At 44.8% G+C, this 26,049-nt stretch overlaps 1 protein-coding gene across 5 annotated transcripts in view; it reads left to right on the top strand.

Moving 5' to 3' along the window:
- Window positions 1-25,168, top strand: part of LOC126336352 (RING-box protein 2) — a 716,604-nt gene extending 691,436 nt beyond the window's left edge. For 3 of the 5 annotated variants that reach the window (XR_007564954.1, XR_007564951.1, XR_007564952.1), the window contains one exon: window positions 24,887-24,972. Coding sequence is in view for 1 of the 5 variants with exons in the window: in XM_049999939.1 (XP_049855896.1) it covers window positions 24,887-25,080 (194 nt within the window). In the remaining 4 variants the exon portion in view is untranslated. Of the gene's footprint in view, window positions 1-24,886 lie in introns of all 5 variants that reach the window. The other 2 variants (XR_007564950.1, XM_049999939.1) reach the window with 2 other exon arrangements.
- The last annotated feature ends 881 nt before the right edge of the window (window positions 25,169-26,049 follow it).

Here is a 26,049-nt window from a genome sequence, read left to right as displayed (position 1 = left end):
CCGGGCCCGTAGGACGGCAGTCCGTCACGCTGACCACTCAGCTATCGGGGCGGACATGTTGAAATTTAGGTGGGATGATAAGGAGAGGAATGAGGAGGTTCGCTGCACAATAGGCGGGGAAATGAATTTATGAGAAACAGGATGATAGGACACGGTACTGCAGGGAGTTGTAGAGGGCAAAAACTGTAGAGTCTAACAACCCTACCACAACAAAGGTTTGTATTTGATAACTATTGTGGTGTTGCTCACGCTGCTAAGTACTGCATTTTCGGGCAACAACAGTTATATTATGTGGCAGGTGTCATTAGAGCACAGTTAATAGTAATTTCATGTAATAATGAAAAAAAACTGGGTACCCATCTTTTTGTGTTTCCCGCGCTGGTCTCGTCGTAAAGTCATGGCTCAATCGTTGAAAATCTAGGTGGTTATGATTCCAAGCTCGGATGCAAAGAGACATAGGTTTTATCCTGCTATATTCAAAAGTTTTGTACATGCGCTTCACAAACCATCCTTGAAGATTACACTTTTGCTAGACAATGGTGACGTAAAAAAAAAAATCAGCACTCCGAAATTAAATTACACTTCCTTTTAATTGCTTTTATTGCAATATCACGTAAACACAAAACATAAAAAAATGGTTCAAATAGCTCTGAGCACTATGGGACTTAACATCTATGGTCATCAGTCCCCTAGAACTTAGAACTACTGAAACCTAACTAACCTAAGGACGTCACACTACACCCAGCCATCACGAGGCAGAGAAAATCCCTGACCCCGCCGGGAATCGATCCCGGGAACCCGGGCGTGGGAGGCGAGAACGCTACCGCACGACCACGAGATGCGCGCACAAAACATGACTTCACAATACAAAACATACTTGAAAAACATCTCTCTCACAGTCACTGTTAAAGTTCACATTTTATAATCGGACTACGTTATGCGTCTTTCCAACATGACGTCCAACACTTGACTTTCTTAAGGTCCGACTCTCTAACAACTCAACAACTAACTATTAATCGCTTACGCGCCCAAAAATCAGAGTTAAAAGTACGTCAAAGATCATAGTGACAAAAGAAAGAATACACATAAGAATAATATCATTGCAGTATAAACATATCGATGTATCAAAAGTAAAATCAGATCTGAATGTTGTCTCAGAAATATGTTAAGTAGTTAACAGAAATACAGTAGAATATTACTGGTATCGAGAGGTTCAGGTGAGGTGCCGTAATGGTTGCGTAATTCAAGTACCATTAGAAGAGGAACACAGTACATCCAGCAAATAATTCAGGATGTAGGTTGCAAGTTCCGCACTGAGGTGGTTGGCACGGGAGAGAGACTCGTGGCGAGCCTCGTCAAACAAGTCAGAACACTGATGACTCAAAAAAAATCACTTGGGTCTTGTATCACCGAAGCCCGTCACCTGTAACCAGCAGGAAATGGGAGCAGGTGTGTCGTGTGGTGTGGCCTGGCTTGTTGTGTTGTGTTGTGTTGTGTTGAGGTGGTCGTGCAAGGTGTTTGCCGCCGGCGAGGGCGCGGCAGATCCGTGACACGACCCGCCCCGGCCGGTCCTCAGCGCCGGAAAACAACAGACGACCGACAGGTAGTGGGCGATGCGGGCAGCGGGCAGCGCGCAGCGCTCCAAGGCCTTTCCTTATTGCCCGCCGCGCTGTCTCGCTGTCTCGCTGTCTGCTCGCATCCGTTCCGCCAGGGGAGCCGGCCAGCCGCCGCTAATGGCCAGATAGCGCCCTGGCACGTCCTTTTCACCACTCCCCTCCTCTGACAGCTCAGGGCCGACACACTATATCGCAGATTCTAGGCCGAGCGGTTCTAGGCGCTTCAGTATGGAACCGTGCTGCTGCTACGGCCGCGGGTTCGAATCCTGTCTCGGGCATGGATGCGTGTGATGTCCTTAGTTTAGTTAGGTTTAAGTAGTTCTAAGTCTACGGGACTGATGACCACAGATGTTAAGTCCCATGGTACTTAGAGCCGTGTGTTTTACCTCTGCCACCTTCAGAATTTGACAGAGTATTCCAGTTAACATTGTCAAAATCTTTCTCTAAGTCTACAAACGCTAGAACCGTAGCTTTGCCTTTCCTTGATCTATCTTCTAAGACAATTCGTAGGGTCAGTATTGTCTCACGTGTTCCAACATTTCAAAGGAATCCATCCTGATCTTCCCCGAGGTCAGCTTCTACCAATTGTTCCATTCGTCTGTAAAGAATTCGTCTTAGTGTTTTGCAGCCGTTACTTACGAAACTGATAGTTCGGTAGTTTTCACATCTGAAACTTCCTGCCAGATTAAAACTGTGTGCCGGACCGAGACTCGAACTCGGGACCTTTTGCCTTTCGCGGGCAAGTGCTCTACCAACTGAGCTATGCAAGCACGACTCACGCCCCGTCCTCACAGCTTCAGTACCTCGTCTCCCGAGTTCGAGTCTCGGTCCGGCACACAATTTTAATCTGTCAGTAAGTTTCGTATCAGCGCACACTCCGCTGTAGAGTGAAAATTTCATTCTAGTGTTTTCACATCTGTCAATACCTGATTTCTTTCGGAGTGTGTCGCGTTCCACTGACGAGCCCTGAGAGGAGTAGGAAGGACTGCACGAATGCGCGTCATGGAACTCACCGACAAGGTATGTCGAGAACAACTTCTGCCAGTGGGCCGCCTGCTCTTCGCTTGCTAGGCTGAAAAGTAGGCTATTGAGTGGGTTAGAGTACGGAACTCGGCAAAAATCTCGGGGATCCGAGGAGGATATCATAAAACGTGAGATAGGATTACTGTTACTGAAAGCAACCCGTAGCACATTCCCTATGTACAAGTGTATCTACAAAGTTTCTTCACTTGTTTATAAGACTTCATATTCTTCCCTGAGCCTAACTCTCGTGGTGCAGAGGCGAGCGTGCCGGCCTAACTGTCAACTACATCGGATTCTTTTAAGTCCAGCCCCTGTCACATAGTGACCTCCTCCCGACGACTGTACAGCAACGACCCTTCCGTAGGGTGGGTAGCCCTGTTATAGGCGTCCTTGCGCAGGGCACCACCATTCTGGAAGTTTCTACCCTTACGTACACTGGTGAATCTGAGCACGAAGGAGCACGTGACACCCACATGGCGTACACGCATGATATTTCCACACTGGCTGCGTTCAAAGGTCACTTTTCCTCTTTTATAGTGGATGCGTCCTCTCACTTTCGCGCCTCTGTTGCTCTGACTAAGAAATTCATCTACATCTACATGGCTGCTCGCAATTCACACTTAAGTGCCTACTGTACTATTGAATTTAGCTTGTTTCTCTGCTACTCGCGCCAATTGGAATTATTGTACTATTGTTGGGGTCTGAGGGTATTTCGCCTGTCTCATACATCTTGTACATCAGGTAGAAGAGTTTTGTCATGGCTGGCTCTCCCAAGATAGTCAGTAGTTCTGTTGAAATGTTGTCTACTCCCGAGGCCTTGTTTCGACTTAAGTCTTTCAGTGCTCTGTCAAATTCTTCATTCAGTATCATATCTCCCATTTCATCTTCATCTACGTCCTCTGCCATTCCCATAATATTGCCGTCAAGTACATCGCCCTTGCACCTTTGCTTAGGACTGGTTTTCCATCTGAGGTGGTTCTCCTTTCCCAAAGATCTCTTTACTTTTCCTATGGGCAGTATCTATCTTATCCCTAGTGGTATATGCTTCTTCACCCTTACATGTGTCCTCTAGTCATCCCTGCTTAGCCATTTTGCACTTCCTGTCGATCTTATATTTGAGACGTTTGTATTCCTTTTAGCCTGCTTCATTTACGCTCCTAAAAATTGTACTAACAATAATAAATTAAAACCGTAACAGCAGTTCATTCATACTAGACAATAAAAATCGGAAGTTGTTGATCTGCTACCTGTGGCTAAATAATGTGCCTTTATATGCTTGTCGCCCTTGAAAACGGCCAAATTAATATAAAAAGAACGAAGTTCTCCAGCCCACGTTTTCACGATTTATCGCTATCTATTCGTAATGCCCAAATAGTGCACAATTTCAAAAAATTTGAGATCAGTAGAACATTGACCACTTTTTGTAGTATTCGCCCACTTGCCATTTTTCTACAAAAGCAGCGAAAGGTGGGCACGCAAAGTTTTCATTTATTTGCCTACTTAATTTAATATTTTGATTGCGTGCATCTTGAAACGGAGTAAAAAATTTTCATTTTTTTTTGATATCTTCGTTTATTACAGAAAATAACAGGAGTGAAAACCCGAAAATCGGTTATTTCATAGACAGATTATTTTGAGGGCTTTTAAGTCTGGTTAAACTTGCGTGAAAAAAAAAAATGAAACCGGAAACCGGTTCTTCCAGCGATAACTGCCACTATCTCTGACGTATTCTTCGTATTGATAGTCGATGTAGGCGGGGAATACGCGTCACCGTCGGACACTGAAGATTGTTTCAACGCTGTTTCCCTTCAAACGTCGGAAACGAATTACTTCTCGATACTCCTCCTAATGACTGGGGTGCGCCATTTTGTTTTATGCATTATGCGGGCTTGCTACGGTACTCGGGTGCCGAAATTCCATTGTGTACCAGGGCTGATGACATGTACTTGAAAATGAGCCAAAATTTATCAGATAATTTTTGTTTTTTCGTGTCCCGTCGTGCGTGCGTAGGTTTACGTGTGTGTGTTAGATAACGCTGCTAATGGTTCTGTTGCTTTTGTGAGTTCCAGCAATATGAAATTTCAGGCAACTAATCTGCTGGTTAACCCACAGGCACGTACACTTCTTTAATGCATTAGCAAAACATATGCTTCATATTCTAGAAGTTTCGGCGAGTCTGCGTGAAAATAATGGGAATGGTGTTATTTGAGGTAATACAACTTAACGCATGTGTGGTAAAGAGGAAAAATCACTCAGAGTGTGATATAATGTCAGAAGTAAATAATCGAAAGCGTTCTGGGAAGCAGACATCAGGACATACAGCTGGTGATGGAGATTTTCTGGAACTGCGAGACCTTAATTTGATTAACTGGCTGTTACTTACAGCCGCCTTCGGAATGTCGAATGGAGGTCAGCAAGTACCGTAAAACCTGCTGCTCGTAATACTGGTCTACTGTACTGATATATCTTCTGGTGGTTGGTACAAGAATGGACAGGAAATGAATTGACACGGAGCCAAATCAACTAGTACTCGCCCAATACCGGACATACCGTTTTAAATGAAGCTAAAATGTTTGATATCAACTCTCCCTATTTCGTACGCGCTGAAGCAATGTAAATAACATTGAATTGAAAGATGTTTAATTCTTCGTAATCCCTCCCCCCCTCTCTCTCTGTTGAATTCTTCGTAATCCCTCCCTTCCCTCCTCCCCCTCTCTCTCTGTTGAATTCTTCGTAATCCCTCCCTCCCCCTCTCTCCCCCCTCTGTCTCCCCCTCTCCCTCCCTCCCTCTCCCCCTCCCTCCCTCCCTCTCTCTCTCTCTCTCTCTCTCTCTCTCTCTCTCTCTGCTCTGTGTGTGTGTGTGTGTGTGTGTGTGTGTGTGTGTGTGTGATTCCAGATGATAAGGCACGGACGATTATTATTTGTATGTTGGAGGCGGAAATTGGTTGGAAGAAGACCATATTTGATCTCAATGTAATTTGAATTGCTCTTAACACTTACTAATATGCTCAAGTGCCTGAGAAAACGGCTTTTTGCTTTACTTGGCTGTCAACAAAATGTTAGACTTCAGACAAAGTTTTCAGCCGTGACTAAAAAAGTGAAAATAAAAATTATTCAAAAAAGCTAATATAATTTAAGCTTTTATTTTAAAATCAACAGTCTGTTTCCTTTCTGAGCCTTATCAGGCAATATAAAAAAACGTTATGCCTCAGCTGCATCACTATTTCAAAATAAATGAACGGCTACGCAGGAAAAAAGACTTCTTTTAAGAAATTTACAACGGCTGTGGAGCTATACACAAAATAAATGCAGTTCATGCAATTCGTTGCGAAGTACTGGATGAGATTATCATCTACCAAAGAACGCAACAAAAAGTCATGTATCTGGTGCGTAACAACTATTGTGGTGATGTAACTTAATAATTGGCAAGGGGATAAAGTTAACTAACTGTTTAATAGTAAAATAAAGATGGTGACACCAATCGAACCGTCGCGTAATACCTACGCAACCCCGGGGATGGAAGCCCGAGAGATTTTATCTCAAAATACACTGAGGTAATAAAAGTCATGGGATAGCGATATGCAGACAGCAGCAGTGTCACGTACACGAGGTATAAAAGGGCAGTGCACTGGCGGAGTCGTCGTTTGCACTCAGGCGATTTCTGCGAAGAGTTGTCCGAAGTTCTCAAGACTGGAACTAACAGACTTTGAACGCGGAATGGTAGAGCTAGACGCATAGGACATTGCATTTCGGAAATCTTTAGGGAATTCAATATTCCGAGATTCATAGTCTCAAGAGTCTGCCGAGAATACCAAATTTCAGGCGTTACCTCTCACCACGGACGACGCAGTGGCCGACAACCTTCACTTAAACGACCGAGAGCAACGGTGTTTATCTGGAGTTGTCATCGCTAACAGACGAGCAGTGCTGTGTGATATAACCGCAGAAATCAATGTGCGACGTACGACGAACGTATCCCTTTGCTCAGTGCGGCGTAATTTGACGTTAATGGGCGGTGGCAGCAGATGACCTACGCAAGCGCCTTTGCTAACAGCACTACATCGCCTGCAGCGGCTCTCCTGGGCTCTTGATGATACCTGTCAGACCCTAGACGACTGGAAAACCTTAGCTTGGAAAGGGAGGCCAGTCCCGATTTCAGTTGGCAAGAGCTGTGGTAGAGTTCGAGTGTGGCGCAGACCTCACAAAGTCACGGACCCAAGTTGTCAACAATGCACAATACACTCGTGGTGTCTTCATAATGGTGTGGGCTGTGTTTACATGGGATGAGCCGATCATTGACTGGAACTGATTGTGTTCGACTACTTGGAGACCGTTTGCAGCCATTCATGAACATCATGTTCCCAAATGGCGATGAAATTTTTGCGGCCATATCGCCGGGCCACAAGTATTCACGACTGGTGTGAGGAACATTGAGGACAATTTGAGCAAATGCTTGGGACTCCCTGATCGCTGGACATGACTCCGTCGAACATTTATGGGACATGACCAAGAGGCCAGTTCGTGCACAAAATTCTGCACCTGGAACACTTTGGTAATTATGGACGGCTGTAGAGGTAGCACGGGCCATTGTTTCTGTAGGGGACTCCTAACAACTTATTGAAAATGTTCAAATGTGTGAAATCTTATGGGACTTAACTGCTAAGGTCATCAGTCCCTAAGCTTACACACTACTTGACCTAAATGATCCTCAAACACACACACACACACACACACACACACACACACACACACACACACACAAACACACGTGCCCGAGGGAGTTCGACTTATTGAGTCCGTTCCATGTCGATTTGCTGTACTACGCCGGGCAAAAGGTGGTCCAAGACGGTATTAGGAGGCATCCCAAGACTTCCATCAACTCAGTGTAAACGAATAATCAACACAGTAAAATAGCATCTTCTAAGTAAGTAGTGTGATTGTCCATTTCTTTCAGTGCTGTATCGCTCTCTTCAGCTCTATCCTGCATGCTATTCCTAGGAACCTAGCCCGATGTCACCCCTTTATTGTGCGACAGGAAGCTGGAACTTTTGAAAGGGTGGAGCAGCGATTGATTGCGCTCGGATGCCGGTTTAAACACAACATATTTGTTGTAAACAGATAGATATAAAATCTTCAAAATAACTAATAAAAGAAATACTTATTCCAGAATCATAACTGGATGTGAACTCTGAATATTAGTCAACGTTCACAGTTCGAAAGCCGTAAACGGTGGCAATCATAATTCCCTATTATTCGACATGTGTTGCGGAGTCATATCGCCTAAGCAAATTTCTGTAACACATAGATTTACATGAGCACACAGTGTTGAGCATGATTACAAGTCACATTCAGGACTCAATTTCACAACTCACAATCACATTTATTCAGTTCTCCACCTGGGCACATACATTTCAAATGAAAATGATCCCGTAAATGAAGCAAAATTTTTTTTCTAATCCCCAGATGAGCTTTACTTTAGCACAGTCCCATAAATTTACCTTAAGAGATAGAAAACAAAAAGAATGGGTAGCTTAGCAATCAACTAAGGCAATTAGATCTTGCCTAAGAGTCAAGTTGTAACAGCTCACTAGTTTCAACTGTTAAAGGTGATAGATGCCCATATGTACAATAACGTCAACACCGCTAAAATATACAACTTTAGCGATTCACAAGTTTAGAAGGCTTAGATGAAGCTTATCAGGACAGTACCCTTAGTTATTCTCTTCTCGAATGTCGTCGCAGATAGATTGACCTATTTAGTTAAACGTTACCATATCACATTACTTCGCTTCTAACAAGGCATAATCTTTTGATACATGTCCAAACGACAGTGAAATATGTGAGTTGAAATAAAATAAAATTCAGCGCGTTATGGAGAGCCCATTGCTCCCATCTTTACTGGAGTTTGGCACTTCCAGAAAAATAGTTTTCCATCACCTCAGAGCACAATCCTCTACGCAATAGCTTCTACTTTACGCTTATTCCACAAGCTGTAAAATAGTATTACCACAGAGCACCACCGGAGCACAGCCACTTCCACAGTATATCCAGAGGTCTTCCGCCAGGAATCTTGTTGATATCGTGGTCGCCTTAGCATACAACAGGCCAGACAGCGCTCCAAAGCCACACATCGGATCGGGTGCGGATCGCACACTGACGCGATAGCCACAACACGTCCGCCGACTCCAGTGCGTAACTGCCACTCCACACTTCCTGCTTTGCTCTTGCTAGATAAACATCTGGCTCGCCTCGCCAGCTCTTTGCCATCACAGGCAGGAGGAAATAATCTCAAGTGCCGTGCCAACCATGGCACAATAGTCAAATGTACGTATTCCCTTATGTTTGGTACGAGGTCCACCCAACTCGTACCCTCCTGTCCCCTAAAGACTGTTCTGTGGACTTCTACCTACTTATGCTCAAACACATCTTGTTTGCGTGCTGTATCTTACTGTCTCTTAATCTCTGTCTACAGCAGCAGATTGCAGATACTCTCTCTTCTAGTCTTCTTTCCCCTCTGCTCTCGCAGGCAGCGCGTAGTAACTCAGTGCCTAATTGCGGCCTCCTTATTATGAAGGAGCGGGATTCAAATCGTCATTCGGTCATCCTAGTTTACGTCTCCAAAACGTTCATCAAGGCAAGTGCTATAATGGTTCCTACTAAAAGACAGCGTTAGATCTCCTCCTCCATCGCTATTTAATCCTTTGTGTCTCAACAATATGAAAAAGAATATAATATTACAATTTTCACATAATTGGTCTTTATTATTATAGTAAGTAACGAATACAAGAAGAAATTAGGAAAAGTAAACAATTAATTGTTTTAAGAAAATTTTGCACTTTGGAATATCAATGTAAAATTCTTCACAAAATTAATCTTTATTATCACAGTAAGCAGAGAAGAGAAGAAATTGGCAAACGGTAACAATCTGTTGTTTTAAGGAGGTGGTTTCAAAAAAGGTCAATTGTGTGTGAAGTCCTATGGGACCAAACTGCTGAGGTCATCGGTCCCTACTCTTACACACTATTTAAACTAACCTATGCTAAGAACAACACATACTCCCATACCCGAGGGAGGACTCGAACCTCCGGACGGAGAGGCTGCGCAGTATGTGACATGACGCCTAAGACCGCTCAGCCACTATGCGCGGCCGAGGTGGTTTCACTTTTGAATCATTGGGACGAACAATTTTCAGTCAACCGTCATTTCATGTTGTATATCTCAAACCAATTCCGAATTTGTTCGAGACAAAATCCCACATCTTGGAACTTCCATGTACTTACAACGATTATAATCCTAAATAACAAAAATCGAGCTAAAATTTCATAAATTTGGTATCACAACTACATAGTGCCCCAGTGGTTTCAATTCGATAATAATCGTAAAAGCTGTAGTACAAACCCAGATTAACTTTACAATAATTTAGATATACTACTTTCACTGTCAGTAAACCCCTCTATAGAGCCAGTGCAAAAGAAAAACCGCATGTCACAGTCTCCTACAACCAGGTAGCAAAATAGCGCCGGCTGTTGATTTGAACGCTGTACGCGACTGCAACAATGCATTCCTTCGTAGAAGTACCTCACTGCACCACAAGATGTCTCTGTCGTGCAATAGCACCAGTGGTTTCCTTCGAAAGGCACTGATACTCGAAAACGTTCATCCATCGTTGGAATCGAGAATCTCGACGATTTTTGCCTGGCGTCGGCATTGATACTGGCAAGATACAGATCCCGGGAATTCCATGACATTCGACAATGTTTTAAGTGTGAAGTAGGATAACAAATGACAAAAAAATTCTTGTATATGATTACAGATTCAAATTTTTTTTTGCTTTAGTTGTACTGTAAAACCCTGCTTGTTGCCAAGTTTCTTGATTCTAGGCCAGTGGGAGGTACTTCATAATTTTTGATGAGTGAGTTTGCGAGTATCAAAATAAATGACATAAATGGCCGTATCCTTCGATTGCATTGACTTAGAATCTTACATATATTACACCGCCAAGGGGCCACAGGCCTTAGTATGCGACAATAATCTTAACTTGAGACGTCTAGCCGTTCCTGAACCGAACAGGCAACAGACAGACAGAGGATAACAAAGAAAACCTGTAGAATTCTACCGTTTGAGGTAATTAATAAAATGGTGATGTCAGGCGGAAACCACCGTCTCTAACGATTTCGATATTGAAGCTTATATTCATCATGGAAATCGGAGGGCGATAACCATGGATATATACATTTTTATCTCCATAGCGATAACACACGCAGACAGAATCTTCTTTCTTGCGACTGCCTACTCCTGGTGAACAATACCGATCAGCTTTGTTCTGTGTTAATACACTCTCCCTCGACATGAAATAGATTAAAAACTCGTTTCAATATCTACGCAATTCAAGCTGTATAACAACGCCAATGACATTAGCAAAAGTACTACGAAATATTTAACGTCAAAGACAGTGAAGAACCAAAGAAACTGGTACACCTGCCTAATATCGTGTAGGGCCCAAGCGAGCACGCAGAAGTGCCGCAGAACGACGTGACCAGGACACTTCTAATGTCTGAAGTAGTTCTGGAGGGAATGGACAGCATTAATCCTGCAGGGCTGTCGATAAATTCGTAAGAGTACGAGGGAGTGGAGACCTCTCCTGAACAGTACGTTGCAAGGAATCCCAGATAGGCTCAATAATGTTAGTGTCTGGAAAATCTGATGGCCACCGGAAGTGTTTAAACTCAGAAGTGTGTTCCTGGAGCCACTCTGTAACAATTCTGGACGTGTAGGTTGTCGCATTGTCGTGCTGGAATTGCCCTAGTCCGTCGCAATGCACAATAGACATGAATGGATGCAGGTGATCACACAGGATGCTTATGTACGTGTTCCCTGTCAGAATCGTATCTAAAAGTATCAGGCGTCCCATATCACTCCAACTGCACGCGTCCCACACCATTACAGTCTCCACTTGGTTGAACACTCTCCATGCAGGGTCCATAGATTCATGAGGTGTTCTCCATACCCATACACGTCCATCCACTCGATACAATTTGGAACGAGACTCGTCCGACCAGGCAACATGTTTCGAATCAAAAACAATCCAACGTCAGTGTTGACTGGCCCAGGCGATGCATAAAGCTTTGTGTCGTGCAATCATCAAGGGTGCACGAGTTGGATTTCGGCTCCGAAAGCCTATATCGATGATGTTTCGTTGAATGGTTCGCACGCTGACAATTGTTGATGGGCCAGCATTGAAGTCTGCAGAAATTTGCTAAAGGGTTGCATTTCTGTCACGTTGAACGAGTCTCTCCAGCCGTCGTTGGTGCCGTTCTTCCAGGATCTTTTTCCGGCCGGAGTGATGTCGCAGATTTGTTGTTTGACCGGATTCTTGTTGTTCACGGTTCACTCGTGAAATGGTCGAAAGGGAAGATCCCCACTTCATCGATACGTCGGAAATGGTGTGTCCCATCGCTCGTGCGCCGACTATAACACCACCTTCTAACTCACATAAATCTTGATAACCTACTGTTGTAGCAACAGTAAGCGATCTAACAACTGCCCCAGACACTTGGCTTATATAGGCGTTGCCGACCAGAGCACCGTATTCAGCCCGTTTAGGTATATTTGTGTTTGAATACGCATGCCTGTAACAGTTTTTTGGCGCTTCTGTGTATATCTAATATATAACTGCCTGCAAACTGAGCTGTTTGATACGCGGTGTAACTGCCTCACTGTTCGGTTACACGACGATGCCGCCGCCCCCGTGACATAGCGCCTAAAACCAAGCGGCCACTCCGCGCGGCTGTTCTTGTTTCGGTTTTTCTTTATGCTGGCAAGTGCAAGAGAACGACGTTCAGCTGTGAAATCTTGTTTCGTACTCCGTAAAAATGAGGCTGAAACTGTTTTAATGTTCAAAACAGCTTACCGAGATGACGCTATGGGAAAAACTCAAGTGTGCGAGTGGTTTGCTCGGTTTAAAACAGGCGACAAGTCGATTGATGACAAACCTCTTTCTGGACGCTTTAACAACTGCCCGGATCGACGAAAAATTCTAGACTTTGTGCTCACAGACCGTCAACAGACAACTGTCAGAGATTAGGTAAAAATTGTGCTTGCAAAAAAAAGACCCGATTTGTAGCAGGCAGGAGACGGCTTCTTCCACCTGACAACTCACCTGCACACACTGCCGTATCTGTTACACCTTTTGGCCAAAAATGGCTTGGAAATGACTTGGTTCCGCTGCCCCACGCATCTTGTTCACCCGACCTGGCTCCGTGCGACTTATTCTTATTTTCACGCGTGAAAAGGGGCACAAAAGGACACCGATTTGACTACATTAAAGAAGTCAAGAAAAAAGAAAAACGAAGGAGAACCTGTCAGCCATTTCTAAAGATGACTACAAAAAATGTTTCTAACGGTGGAAGCATTGGTGGGACAAATGTATTAGTTGCAATGGAGAGTGTTTTGAAGGGGATAAGGTTGTTCTGTAAACAATTTGAAAATATATATCTTTTAAAAGAAGTTCCGTTTTTTGAGGGTGCCCCTCGTGCAACATGGCTTACCAACAATCATTCCTCGCGTCCGGGCCTGGGAAGGAGGGATGTGACAGTGGTACACAAAGTACCCTCTGCCACACACTGCATGGTGGCTTGCGGCTACAAATCTACACGTAGAAGACACTCGAAGCCTTTAAGATATGGTGCTGCAGACGGTTGTTAAAAAGAGGGTGGACTGGTAGGATAAAATATGCGTAGCTTCTGTGCAAAATCAGCGAAGAAAGAGACCGGAAAACAGTGACAAGAAGAAGGGACAGGATACAGCAAAAGTTTTAAGACACCAGAGAATAACTACGACGGTACTAAAGGGAGCTGTATAGGGTAAAAACCACAGGAGAATACATAGATAGGAATACTTCCGAGAAATAATCCAGGACGCTGTGTGCTAGTGATAATATGAGATGGTGACCTCAGGGAGGTGAACTCGTAGCAATCCGCATGAAAACGCTCGGATAACACATGACAAAAAGAAGAAAGCACCGTATAGCTGTGGCGGTACCTAATCAACAGACAACCTGCCTTTTTATAACTCAAGGGTAAAGCGGATTCTTTGAGATCTGGCCCAACCTTGGCGCTATATCCAGCAAAACACCTGGCTGGCTAGCTGCTAATGGGGTTGACAATATCCCAATTGGAGATAAACTGGAAGGTATTGTAGGGTTATGTTTATGTTCATAACCTACAGTTCTGTAAATAATTGTTCTTTGTGTTAACTTTATTTTTCTTTTCAAAACATTTGACATTTTGAAATGAACGGAGTAAGAGATCTAGAGTTCAGTTGTTTTGTTGGTGGACTGTGATGTTGGTCCTCTAATAAAAAGGAAGTTTTCAAACAATAATTTCGAATCCAAAATAGTGTTTTTTGTGATTAATTGTACAGGAAGACCAACAAGGATTGCCAGTTCTGACATTTACGTTACAATCAACGGAAACTTTCCGAAGCCGCGACGAGTGGTCGTGCGGTGTGAGGCGCCATGTCACAGATTGTGCGGCCCCTCCCGCCGGAGGTTCGAGTCCTCCCTCGGGCGTGTGTGTGTGTGTGTGTGTGTGTGTGTGTGTGTGTGTATACACCCACGCACGCGCGCCTCATCTACTAGCCCACTGGACAGATTTCAGGCAAACTTGGTACACTTACCAATTACTGTCTGGCAACAATCGCTGTCGGGGTAAGAACCTACTTGTCATAGTTAAAGAGGTACGACGACATAAACAGTGAGATGCGTGAAAAACTGCCTCATTATTCATGCCGTTTAAATTTATTACTTCTGTGTTACTGAACTTACTCTCACTAATTTTCGCAGACATTATCCATATATGCCGCTGAATGTACCTACACGAATATGTCATTGTACTACATATAGTTCAAGAGTTTTCTTTTGTTTTGTCATCAGTCTTCTGACGCGGCCTCCTACAAATACTTCTGCAGTACCAAAGTCTTCATCCCAAAGCAACGCTTGCGCCTATCAACAATTTTGTCTTTCCATACAGTTCTTATATTCTTCAGCTCCATCTAGTTCCATGGAAGTCACTTCCTGTTGTCTTAGCGTACGTTCTATCATCCTGTCTGAAACTGTTAAAGAGATACGGCGTCGTAAACAAAGATATGCGTGAAGAAATGCCGCATCACGCATGAACTTTTCATACATTTATTCTTTACTACTAAGACACACCTTAAGTCGAGTGAATTTAAATAAAGCGCAAACAGCTGTTGGAGAAAACTATTGCGTAGAGATATGAAGAGGCGTTGCCGAGAGACGTTTACAAAATCGCGTTGTAGACACGCGAAGCAACTACGCCCAGCGTACTTAAACTGTCAGAGATATTACTCTACAAACACACCATTTTTGCCGTGACGAAGGCCGCTGTAATACGGTCAAAACGTTGGTTTTAAGTTTATAACTAAAGTATTTTATACAGTGTCGCGGAACAACACCCAGGAGAATTTTAATCGTTGGTTCGTTTCTTATTTTTGTTTCTAAAGCAAAATTGCCAGAATGTATACCTGGACAATGTTGGGTTTGTCATATACACTGGAGGGCCAAAGAAACACGTATAGGCGTGTGTTTTCAAATAAATACAGAGATATGTCAACGGGAAGGATAAGGCGCTGTGGTCGACAACGCCTATATAAGAGGACAAGTGTCTGGCGCATTTGTTGATCGGTCACTGGTACTAAAATGGCGGATTATCCAGATTTATGAGAGTCTGAACAGTCTGAATACGGCGCTGCGGTGGGCAACGCGTATATAAGCCAAGTGTCTGGGGCAGTTGTTAGATCGCTTACTGTTGCTACAACGGTAGGTTATCAAGATTTATGCGAGTTTGAAGGTGGTGCTACAGTCGGCGCACGAGCGATGGGACACTGCGTCTCGGAGGTAGCGATGAAGTCGGGATTTCCTCGTACGTCCATTGCGCGAGTGTACCGTTAATATCAGGAATCCGGTAAGCATGAAATCACCGACATCACAGCGGCCGGAAAAAGATCCTGCAAGAACGGAACCGACGACGTCTGAAGACAATCTTTCAACGTGACAGAAGTGCAACCCCTCCTTGCTGCAGATTTCAATGTTGAGCCGTCAACAAGTGTCAGCGTGGGAACCATTCAACGAAACATTATCGATGTACTCTTAATGATTGCACGACACAACGCTGTACGCCTCTCCTGGGTCCGTCAACACCGACATTGGACTGTTAATGACTCTAGACATGTTGTCTGGTCGGACGAGTCTCGTTTCAAACTGTATCGGTCGGTTGGACGTGTACGGGTATGGAGACATCATGGACCCTGCATTTCAGTAAGAGACTGTTGAAGATGGTGGACGCTCTGTGGTGGTGTGGGGCGTGTGCAGTTGGTGTGATATGGGACCCCTGATACGTCTAGATACGACTCTCACAGGTGACACGTAAGTAAACATGCTGTCTGATCACCTGCATCCATTAATGTCCAATGTGCATTCCGATTGCCTTGGGCAATTCCAGTAGGACAATGCGATACCCCACACGTCCAGAATTGCTACAGAGTGGCTCCAGGAAAACCCTTCTAAGCTTAAACACTTCCGCTGGCCACCAAACTCGCCAGACATGAATATTATTGAGCATATCTGGGATGCCTTGCAACATGCTGTTCAGAAGAGATCTCCGCTCCCTCGTACTCTTACGGATTTTTGGGCTGCCCTGCAGGATTTTTGGTGTCAGTTCAGTGCAGCACTAGTTCAGACATTATAGTAGTCCATGCCACGTCGTGTTGCGGCACTTCTACGTGCTCACGGGGGCCCTACACAATATTATGCAGCTGTACCAGTTTGTTTGGCTCTTCAGTGTATATTTATTCATTTTTTTTATTTTATCGTATGCCTAGGGTCCCCGTCGGGCAGACCCTTCACCGGGTGCCGGTCATTCAATTTGACGCCACTTCGGCGACCTGCAGTCTATGAGGATGAAAGGATGATGATGAAGAAGAAGAAAAAGATGATGATGATGATGATGATCACAGCACTACACCCAGGCCCTGGGCGGAGAAAATTCTCCGACCCAGCCCGGAATTGAACCCGGGCCCAGAGGACTGATAATCCGTCACGTTGACCGTTCAGGTACCGGGGCGAACTTCGGTTCAGTGCATATGAGACGTCATGCTTATTAAGTGAAATTTTTCCTGGGGAAGGGTTGGCGTTTTGTTTTACGTAATGCAGTTTATTAACGACTCGACAGGATAGGCTAAATACTGTTTCAAGTTTTGGTCGGAGATCGCTGCGAGACGAACGTTCCCGCGGCAGCGTCATCTGGCAGACGGAGGACGCTCGCTCGCTAATCGGCCCCGCCGCAGCACCTGATTCGCCAAGGCGCAGATAACGCCGGCTGTCGTGCGTTAACTGCGCGCGCAGTGGTCAGGTGGCGCAATTCCGTGGCTCCTGCCGCCATCTGCACGATGGCGCGCGCTTCCGGCTTCGCGCGACTCCTTTTGCCGCCGTACCAGGCGATCGGTTTCCGTGTCCTCCTTTGTTCTCTCTTCACAAGTTCGAGCAAGACATACTTTGCACCCTAAGAGCTTCAGTTCCTTCTGGTACGTGCATCGTCAGATCAGATTTCTGCTCAGCGGTAGTTGCGAAGGACTGATTACACGACGTCGGAAGACGGCGGCGTAAGCGACTTAATGTTTTTATTTTGTTGTGGGGCCACAGTCATATAAAACTTTTTTAAAAGCTGCAATCAAAGTAAAATCATTAATTGTTTACTTAGTCAGCGAGACATATGGAGATGTGATTCGTTTTCGACGAACAAAAATAAAATCAAGCAAAGCAACAGAATTTATCAAGTTCCACTAAGGGTGTAGGGCAAATAAAGTTATTCCCAATTACATTCACTGAGGCAAAAACAACTGTCTATGTGACTCCATATGAGCCCTAATTTCTCGACTCTTACCTTCCTGGTCCTTACGCACAGTGTATGTTGACAGCAGCAGAATCGTTCGGCAGTCAGCTTCAAATGTCGTTTCTCTAAATGTTCTCAACAGTATTTCTCGAAAAGAACGTCTCCTTCCCTCCAGGGATTACCATTTGAGTTGCCGAAGCATCTCCGTAACACTTACATGTTGTTCGAACCAACAGGTAACAAACCTAGCAGCCCGCTCCTGAATTGCTTCGATGTCTCCTTTCAATCCGACCAGCTACGGATCCCACATACTCGAGCAGTACTCAAGAATAGGTCGCATCAGCGTTCTATATCAGTTCTCCTATAGTGATGAACCACGCTTTCCTAAAATTCTGCCGGCCGGAGTGGCCGTGCGGTTCTAGGTGCTACAGTCTGGAACCGAGCGACCGCTGCGGTCGCAGGTTCGAATCCTGCCTCGGGCATGGATGTGTGTGATGTCCTTAGTTTAGTTCAGTTTAATTAGTTCTAAGTTCTAGGCCACTGATGACCTCAGAAGTTAAGTCGTATAGTGCTCAGAGCCATTTGAACCAACCTAAAATTCTCCCAATAAATCGTAGTCGACCATTCGCCTTCCATACCGCAGTTCTCACCTGCTCGTTCCATCTCCACTGGACTCGCATTTGGGAGGACGACGGTTCAAACCCGCGTCCGGCCATCCTGATTTAGGTTTTCCGTGATTTACTTCAATCGGTTCAGGTAAATGCTGGAATAGTTCCTCTGAAAGGGCACGGCCGATTTCCTTTCCCATCCTTCCCTAATTCGAGCTTGTGCTCCGTCTCTAAAAAAAATGGTTCAAATGGCTCTGAGCACTCTGGGACTTAACATCTGAGGTCATCAGTCCCCTACAACCTACTAACCTACTAACGTAAGGACATCACACACATCCATGCCCGAGGCATGATTCGAACCTGCGACCGTAGCGGTCGCGCCGTTCCAGACTGTAGCGCCTAGAACCGCTCGGCCACTCTGGCCGGTGCTCCGTCTCTAATGACCTTGTTGTCGACAGGACGTTAAACGCTAATCTCCTCCTCCTCCGTTCCATCTCACATCGCTTTTCAACGTTACGCCCAGATATTTAAACGACACTATTAATACAGGGTGATTCAAAAAGAATACAAATTTTAAAATGTGTATTTAATGAAAGAAACATAATATAACCTTCTGTTATACATCATTACAAAGAGTATTTAAAAAGGTTTTTTTTCACTCAAAAACAAGTTCAGAGATGTTCAATATGGCCCCCTCCAGACACTGGAGCAATATCAACCCGATACTCCAACTCGTTCCACACTCTCTGTAGCATATCAGGCGTAACAGTTTGGATAGCTGCTGTTATTTCTCGTTTCAAATCATCAATGGTGGCTGGGAGAGGTTGCCGAAACACCATATCATTAACATACCCCCATAAGAAAAAATCGCATGGGGTAAGATCAGGGATTCTTGGAGGCCAGTGATGAAGTGCTCTGTCACGGGCTGCCTGGCGGCCGATCCATCGCCTCGGGTAGTTGACGTTCAGGTAGTTACGGACAGAAAAGTGCCAATGTGGTGGCGCTCCATCCTGCTGAAATATGAATTGTTGTGCTTCTTGTTCGACCTGAGGGAACAGCCAATTCTCTAACGTCTCCAGATACTGTAGTCCAGTTACAGTAGCACCTTCGAAGAAAAAGGGACCAAAAACTTTATTGGCTGAAATGGCACAGCGCCTCAAGCGAACAAATGTACAACTAAATGAAACTTTATAGTTCCCTTAATTCGCCGACAGATAGTGCTTAGTTCTGCCTTTTGTCGTTGCAGAGTTTTAAATTCCTAAAGTTGTGGTATTCTTTTTGAATCACCCTGTACTTTCAGAATGAAACGGCAGGGGTCCTGAATTCGAGTCTCGGCCCGGCACATAGTTTTAATCTGCCAGAAAGTTTCATATCAGCGCATACTCCGCTGAAGAGTGAGAAATTCATTCTGTAAACATTCTCCAGGGTGTGGCTAAGCCATGTCTCCGCAATATCCTTCCTTCCAGGAGTGCTGGTTCTGTGAGGTTCGCAGAAGAACTTCTGTGAAGTTTGGAAGGTAGGATACGAGGTACGGACAGAATTGAAGCTGTGAGGGCGGGTCGTGAGTCGTGTTTGCGTAGCTCAGTCGGTAGAGCAATTGTCTGCGATAGGCAAAGGTCCCGAGCTCGAGTCTCTCGGCACATAGTTTTAATCTGACAGGAAGTTTCACTAGTAATATTGTATCCGAACATTACAATTTTGTTTTCATACTGATCTGCATTTTTACAGATTTAGTGCAGCTACCATTCACCACACCAACTGGAAATTTTGTCTAAGTCCTCCTGTATCTTCCCACAGTCACTCAACTTCGAAACGTTACCGTACACAACGGCATCATCAGTAAACAACCGCCTACTGCTGCCCACGCTGCTCGCCAAATCTTTTATGTATGTAGAGAACAACAGCGGTCCTATCACACTCCCCTGCGGCACTCCTGACGATACCCTTGTTTCTGATGAACACTCGCATTCGGGGTCAACATACTTGATTGTATTACTTAAGAAGTCTTCGAGCCACTCACATTTCTGTGAACTTATTCCATTTCGTTAACAGCCTGCAATGGGGGGCCCTGTCAAATGCTATACGGAATCTGCTTGATGCCTTTCATCCATAATGTGGAATCTGCCTGTTGCGGTTCATCCATAGTTCGTAATATATCACTTGAGAAAAGGGCAATCTGAGTTTCGCACGAGCGATGCTTTCTACAAACACGCTGATTCGTGGACATAAGGTTTACAGAGCGAGCAAGCCTCCGAGCTCCATGTTCTGTGATGCGGCGTGGACTTCCGATACTCTGGTTTCATTGTCCTGCAACCACTTTCCATAGATGACTAAGAAAGTAGCACGCGAACAACCAGTGGGCTTCACCGATTCAGAGAACCAAGCTCCCAGGGTACCGGGCAATAACCTTCTGCGGTTTGACAAAAGGCCGTTATGTCTGACGATTTCCCCAGTGTTTTAAAATCTTTTACAGTGATATCTTTAGACTCTAAACCATTCAGTACATCATTACAAAATGTTCCTCGTTTTGTTATATCAAATTGAAGCACTGCAATTTTTGTTTCTTTCGTGCGGATGCGTTGCGGCGAGCTAAAGAGATGGGGAGAGATACGTAAAGAGGGATTTACGCATGTATGATAAATCCCTTCCCTCGAGAATTTCTCCCTCTCATACCTTATATGTTACAACAGTTGACGTGTCACTGATGTCATTTATACTAAGACTGCAGTACACGCGCAGTGCCTAATTGCTTCCACAGACGTGCGCAGAATGCGTAAGTGCTGAATAACGTTCATCTGCCTGTTATCTTCAATAGTTGTTGTCCCTTGCGCAGAAAACAGCACGTAGCTCGTGAATCCGTTACCTTGAGGCTGTAATAAACTCTTAGCGAAGAACTGGTAGTGTATAAATATTAAAATTTCACTTAGTTTGTTTGTATGAGATGCCATTCGCTTTTTGTTAGCAGAATACGAGAAAATGCACAATTATATTCCACTTCGAATCACTGATAATTTCCATTCTTCACACTTTCACAGAGAATAAACAAAATAATGAATTGTCTGTTTGCGTAGCTACTACCAAACTGCTTCTCAGTTAAGTTTCTTAAAAAACATTAGAAGTTACTAATTAAGCTTTAACTTAATCAACCGCAGCAGACGCCATATCTGTCCTATGAGAATGCCGAACCACTTCGCCCGCAATCCACACTAGGCTTGATCCGATGACCTCCGAATTGCTTCGTGTGTCTTTTCTTTAAGCTGTTGTTCATCATTCTGCTCGTAATTAACACTTTTGAAATGTTGTTGTTGTTGTTGTTATGGTCTTGAGTCCAGAGACTGGTTTGATGCAGCTCTCCATGCTACTCTGTCCTGTGCAAGCTTCTTCGTCTCGCAATACCTACTAAATCCTTCTAAATCTGTTTAATGTATTCATCTCTTGGTCTCCCTCTACGATTTTTACCCTCCACGCTGCCCTCCATTACCAAATTGGTGATCCCTTGATGCCTCAGGATATGTCCTACCAACTGATCCCTTCTTCTGGTCAAGTTGTGCCACAAATTTCTCTTCTCCACAATCCTATTCAATACCTCCTCGTTAGTTATGTGATCTACCCATCTAATCTTCAGCATTCTTCTGTAGCACCACATTTCGAAAGCGTCTATTCTCTTCTTGTCCAAACTAGTGACCGTCAATGCTTCTCTTCCATAAATGGCTACACTCCACACAAATACTTTCAGAAACGCCTTCCTGACACTTAAATCTATACTCGGTGTTAACAAATTTCTCTTCTTCAGAACTGCTTTCATTGCCATTGCCAGTCTACATTTTATATCCTCTCTACTTCGACCGTCACTAGTTATTTTGCTCCCCAAATAGCAAAACTCATTTACTACGTTAAGCGACTCATTTCCTAATCTACTTCCCTCAGCATCACCCGATTTAATTCGACTGCATTCCATTAACCTCGTTTTGCTTTTGTTGATGTTCATCTTCAAATAATGGAATGGCATTCTGCTACTGAGAGATTTTTTCTATGAAATGCTAGGAATATCGCTGTTAAGTTTTTCTGATGTTAATAACAAAAGTTAATCATTTTGGCTTGCTACTTCCGAACGCCGCAGCCAATGAAGGAGGAACACAGTTTAGGCGGTCTTTCTCACGACACACGCGCCGGATAAACCACCTGTCATCGGTACCTCACAGGTCATCTTCTCACTACTGCTTCCTCAGCTGCTCTAAGAAAAGCTTCTTGAAGCTGAATATAATGGCTGTAAAGCCAGTATTATTCCATGTCTTTGTACGTCCAAACAGAAGTCACCGCGACTTATGATGGCTGGCCGCTGTGCCCGAGCGGTTCTAGGTGCTGCAGTCCGGAACCGCGCGCCTGCTACGGTCTCAGGTTCTAATCTTGCCTCGGGCATGGAAGTGTGTGGTTTCCTTAGGTTAGTTAGGTTTAAGTAATTCTAAGTTCTAGGGGACTGATGGCCTCAGATGTTAAGTCCCATAGTGCTAAGAGTCATTTGAACCATTATATGCATTTCAGAAGCCATGTTTACTAGACTTTATTGTTTCGAACGATCATTCCTGTCATATCACCGAATATCGACCTTTACTTGTGAAACATCCTGCACATAAAAGGCAATGTGGTGAGTGACTGATTTACTCATCATCGCCCAGCCCAAATCGGCAAGGATGGAAACATGGAATTTGGAAAATGTGTGAATGTCATATTGTAGGCGTTATTTACGAGATTTTTTGAAATTCCAACCCTAACGCGGTGAAATAAGGTATTAAGGCAATTTTGAAGCTAGACGTACAAAAATTGGTATTTGGGTTCTAAATCAGAAATGAAGAAATACGTGTTCCAGCATTTTTGGACATGTAACACTACTGGTGTGAAATAATGGGAAAAATCATTTTTTGGAAATATGTTTTTGAAGAACTACTAAAGTATTTGTAAAGCTACATCGATGAACATCGGTATTTGACTTCTCGGTTACAAAGAAAAAAAAATACGTCGTTCCATATTTTTGGAAACTGAACCCCTAAAGGGTTGGAACGAGGGATAAAAGTTTTTACGGAAATATTTCAAATGGTTCAAATGGCTCTGAGCACTATGGGACTTAACTTCTGAGGTCATCAGTCCCCTAGAACTTAGAGCTACTTGAATTTAACTAACATAAGGACATCACACCCACCCATGCCCCCGAGGCAGGATTCGAACGTGCGTCCATAACGGTCGCGTGGTTCCAGACTGTAGCGCTTAGAACCATTTGGCCACTCTGGCCTGCGGAAATATTTCATTGTGCAACCTTTTTTGAAGCTAAATGTATGAAAATTTGTATCCAGATTCTAAACATACTCATGCCATTGTTTTTTGGGAAATCAACCCCTGAGAGGTTGATACAAGGGGTGAAACGCTTTATGAAAATATTTCATTGCGAAAGCGTTTTTAAAGCTAAATCTTTGAAAATTAGTTTTTCGCTACTCTGTTGGAAATTAAAAGAATACGTGTTTCACTGTTTTTGCAAATTTAACCCCTATGGGGGCGAAATACGGTCAGACTGATGCACTGACTTATCACTGACAGTATAGAGATAAATCAGGTAACAAGAAGCACGTAGCTTACAGCTAGCCACCGCCCATCTCTTGTCTCCTTTTTTTTTGTTGTGATTTCATTCCCCTGCCCCATATGGGCAGGGGAGGGCTGTCAGCGGCACAATCCGCCGCTCTTCAGCCGAGTGACACTACAACTAAAACAAGAATAAAACGATACATACATAAGGAGATAAAAAAGGGAAACATAAGACAGAATAAGGGGAGAAAATGGAGGTAAAATATACCCTTAGACGTTACACACTTAAAACCCACTTGGAGCACACACGACGAACAATAAAACTGCCAGGTGGGACCTGCCGAGGGAAAAGGTCAGAGAGTATGGAAAAGGAGGGGAGAGCAAGGGGCAGCTGAGGAAGTGGCGGGATGAAGAGAGGAGGGGCATCAGTGGGTTCACGAAGAGGCGGGAGACATGTGGGGCAGCAAGGAAGATGGAAGAGAGGGCAGGAGGGAGCGCAGAGACACTGGAAGGAGGCACAAGAGATAGAGGGGGAGTAGGAGGGGGAAGCCGCTCAGGAGGAGGGAGGGGGAGGAAAGGGAGCCCAGAGGAGGAGGCAGGGAGAAGGGGTGAGAGTTGGTAGGAAGGGTAGATGTCAGGGCAAAGCTCATCATCTGGGAGGGGTAGACGGTGGAAGTTGTATTGGGAAAGGAGATGGAGGGTGTGGAGATGGAGAGAGGGTGGGACACAACGGTAAAGGTGCGGCAACTGATTTGGGGTTGAGAGGATGAGAGAAATCAGGGGATGAGGGGGATCAAGGCGGCGGACAATATAGAGTGTACGGATGTGTTGAAGGAAAAGGAGAAGGTGGGGGAAGGGGATGAGGTCGTAGAGGATGCGCGTCGGGGACGGAAGGTGGATGTGGAAGGCGAGGCGGAGCGCATGGCGTTCGAGGATTTGGAGGGCTCGATAGAACCGGGGAGGGGCGGAAATCCAAACGACGCTGGCATAACAGAGGATGGGGCGGATCAAGGATTTGTAGGTGTGAAGGCTGGTGGAAGGATGCAGACCCCATGTCCGGCCGGACTTGTCTCCTTTGCTTCACACTCCTATATGTACCTGAACAGCAGAAGACCAGACGCCTGGACTGACGCGCCGTGTTGTTGTTGTGTTGCAGACGCGTGCCTGCGCTGCCAGGCGGAGAGCAAGCAGGACAGCCGTCAGGGGCGCGCGGGCCAGCAGGACTGCGTGGTGGTGTGGGGCGAGTGCAACCACTCCTTCCACTACTGCTGCATGTCGCTCTGGGTCAAGCAGAACAACCGCTGCCCGCTGTGCCAGCAGGAGTGGTCCATCCAGCGCATGGGCAAGTAGAGGCGGCGGCGGGACTGCACTGGCCGTCGCACACTACAGCATCATACTATGTAATGGTTGTGGAATAAAGTAATCACCTGGGAATGCATCAGCGACGAGTTGTTGTTCTTCTGATATCCGTACCTGCACATTCCTGTTCCTCTTACCTTCTCTATCGTTTGCAAATGTGTCGCCAGTGATTTTCCAGAATCAAAGGTAAGACGAAGAAGCATCAGTGTTCGCAGAGAAGAAGCCAGTAAGATACGATCTAGAAAGTTTGCAGGGAAAAAAAATAAAATGCAAATCTGATGAAAGGCGTCTGCTTCGAACGAGTGAGTTTCCCTTGTCCTTGGATTTTATAAAAAAAAAGTCTGATTGTTGCCAGCATCATATTTATGGTACCAGGGAAGCAGGTTGCTAGCCTTACTTGGCTCGGGTACCATTGAGTTTTACCCCTAACGGTTGAGGGACTGACCGGTGGATTTGGTAGTCTTTGCCGTATGAGTACAAAGGTGGCCACGACTCAGAATATGTCCGAGATGCCCTGCCTTATTCCAAAGTAACTGGTGTCCAGACTGTCAGGACCACTTACTTGGCCACTCATACGTTGCCCGTGGTTCATGAACTAGGACATGACAACAGGAACCCACACCATGTTAATAAACAAAATATACTGAGCATCATTTCGGTTTGCAGTGTAACGTAAGACTGAAAATGAAAGAAGATTCTGCATACCGACTCGACCGACACTGCTGTTTAAGTACTGGCGCTGTCTGCCCCGATAACAGCCCGCACCGTAGCTCAGCGTGTTCGGTCAGAGAGCTGGTTAGCCTTTGCAATAATAATAATAATAATAATAATAATAATAATAATAATAATGAAACATGAGTGGAATGATCAACATACGAACTTGAACGGATGTCATTGTCATGTGACGTCCGCAACGACCCAAAAAAAAAAAAGGTTGCTCAATGGTCAGCGTGACGGACC

The sequence above is a fragment of the Schistocerca gregaria genome, chromosome 2 (assembly GCF_023897955.1).
Source record: "Schistocerca gregaria isolate iqSchGreg1 chromosome 2, iqSchGreg1.2, whole genome shotgun sequence".
In the NCBI taxonomy this organism is placed as follows: Eukaryota; Metazoa; Arthropoda; class Insecta; order Orthoptera; family Acrididae; genus Schistocerca; species Schistocerca gregaria.
Note: the sequence above shows the minus strand (reverse complement) of the source record. Positions and strands in the feature narration are given on the sequence as shown.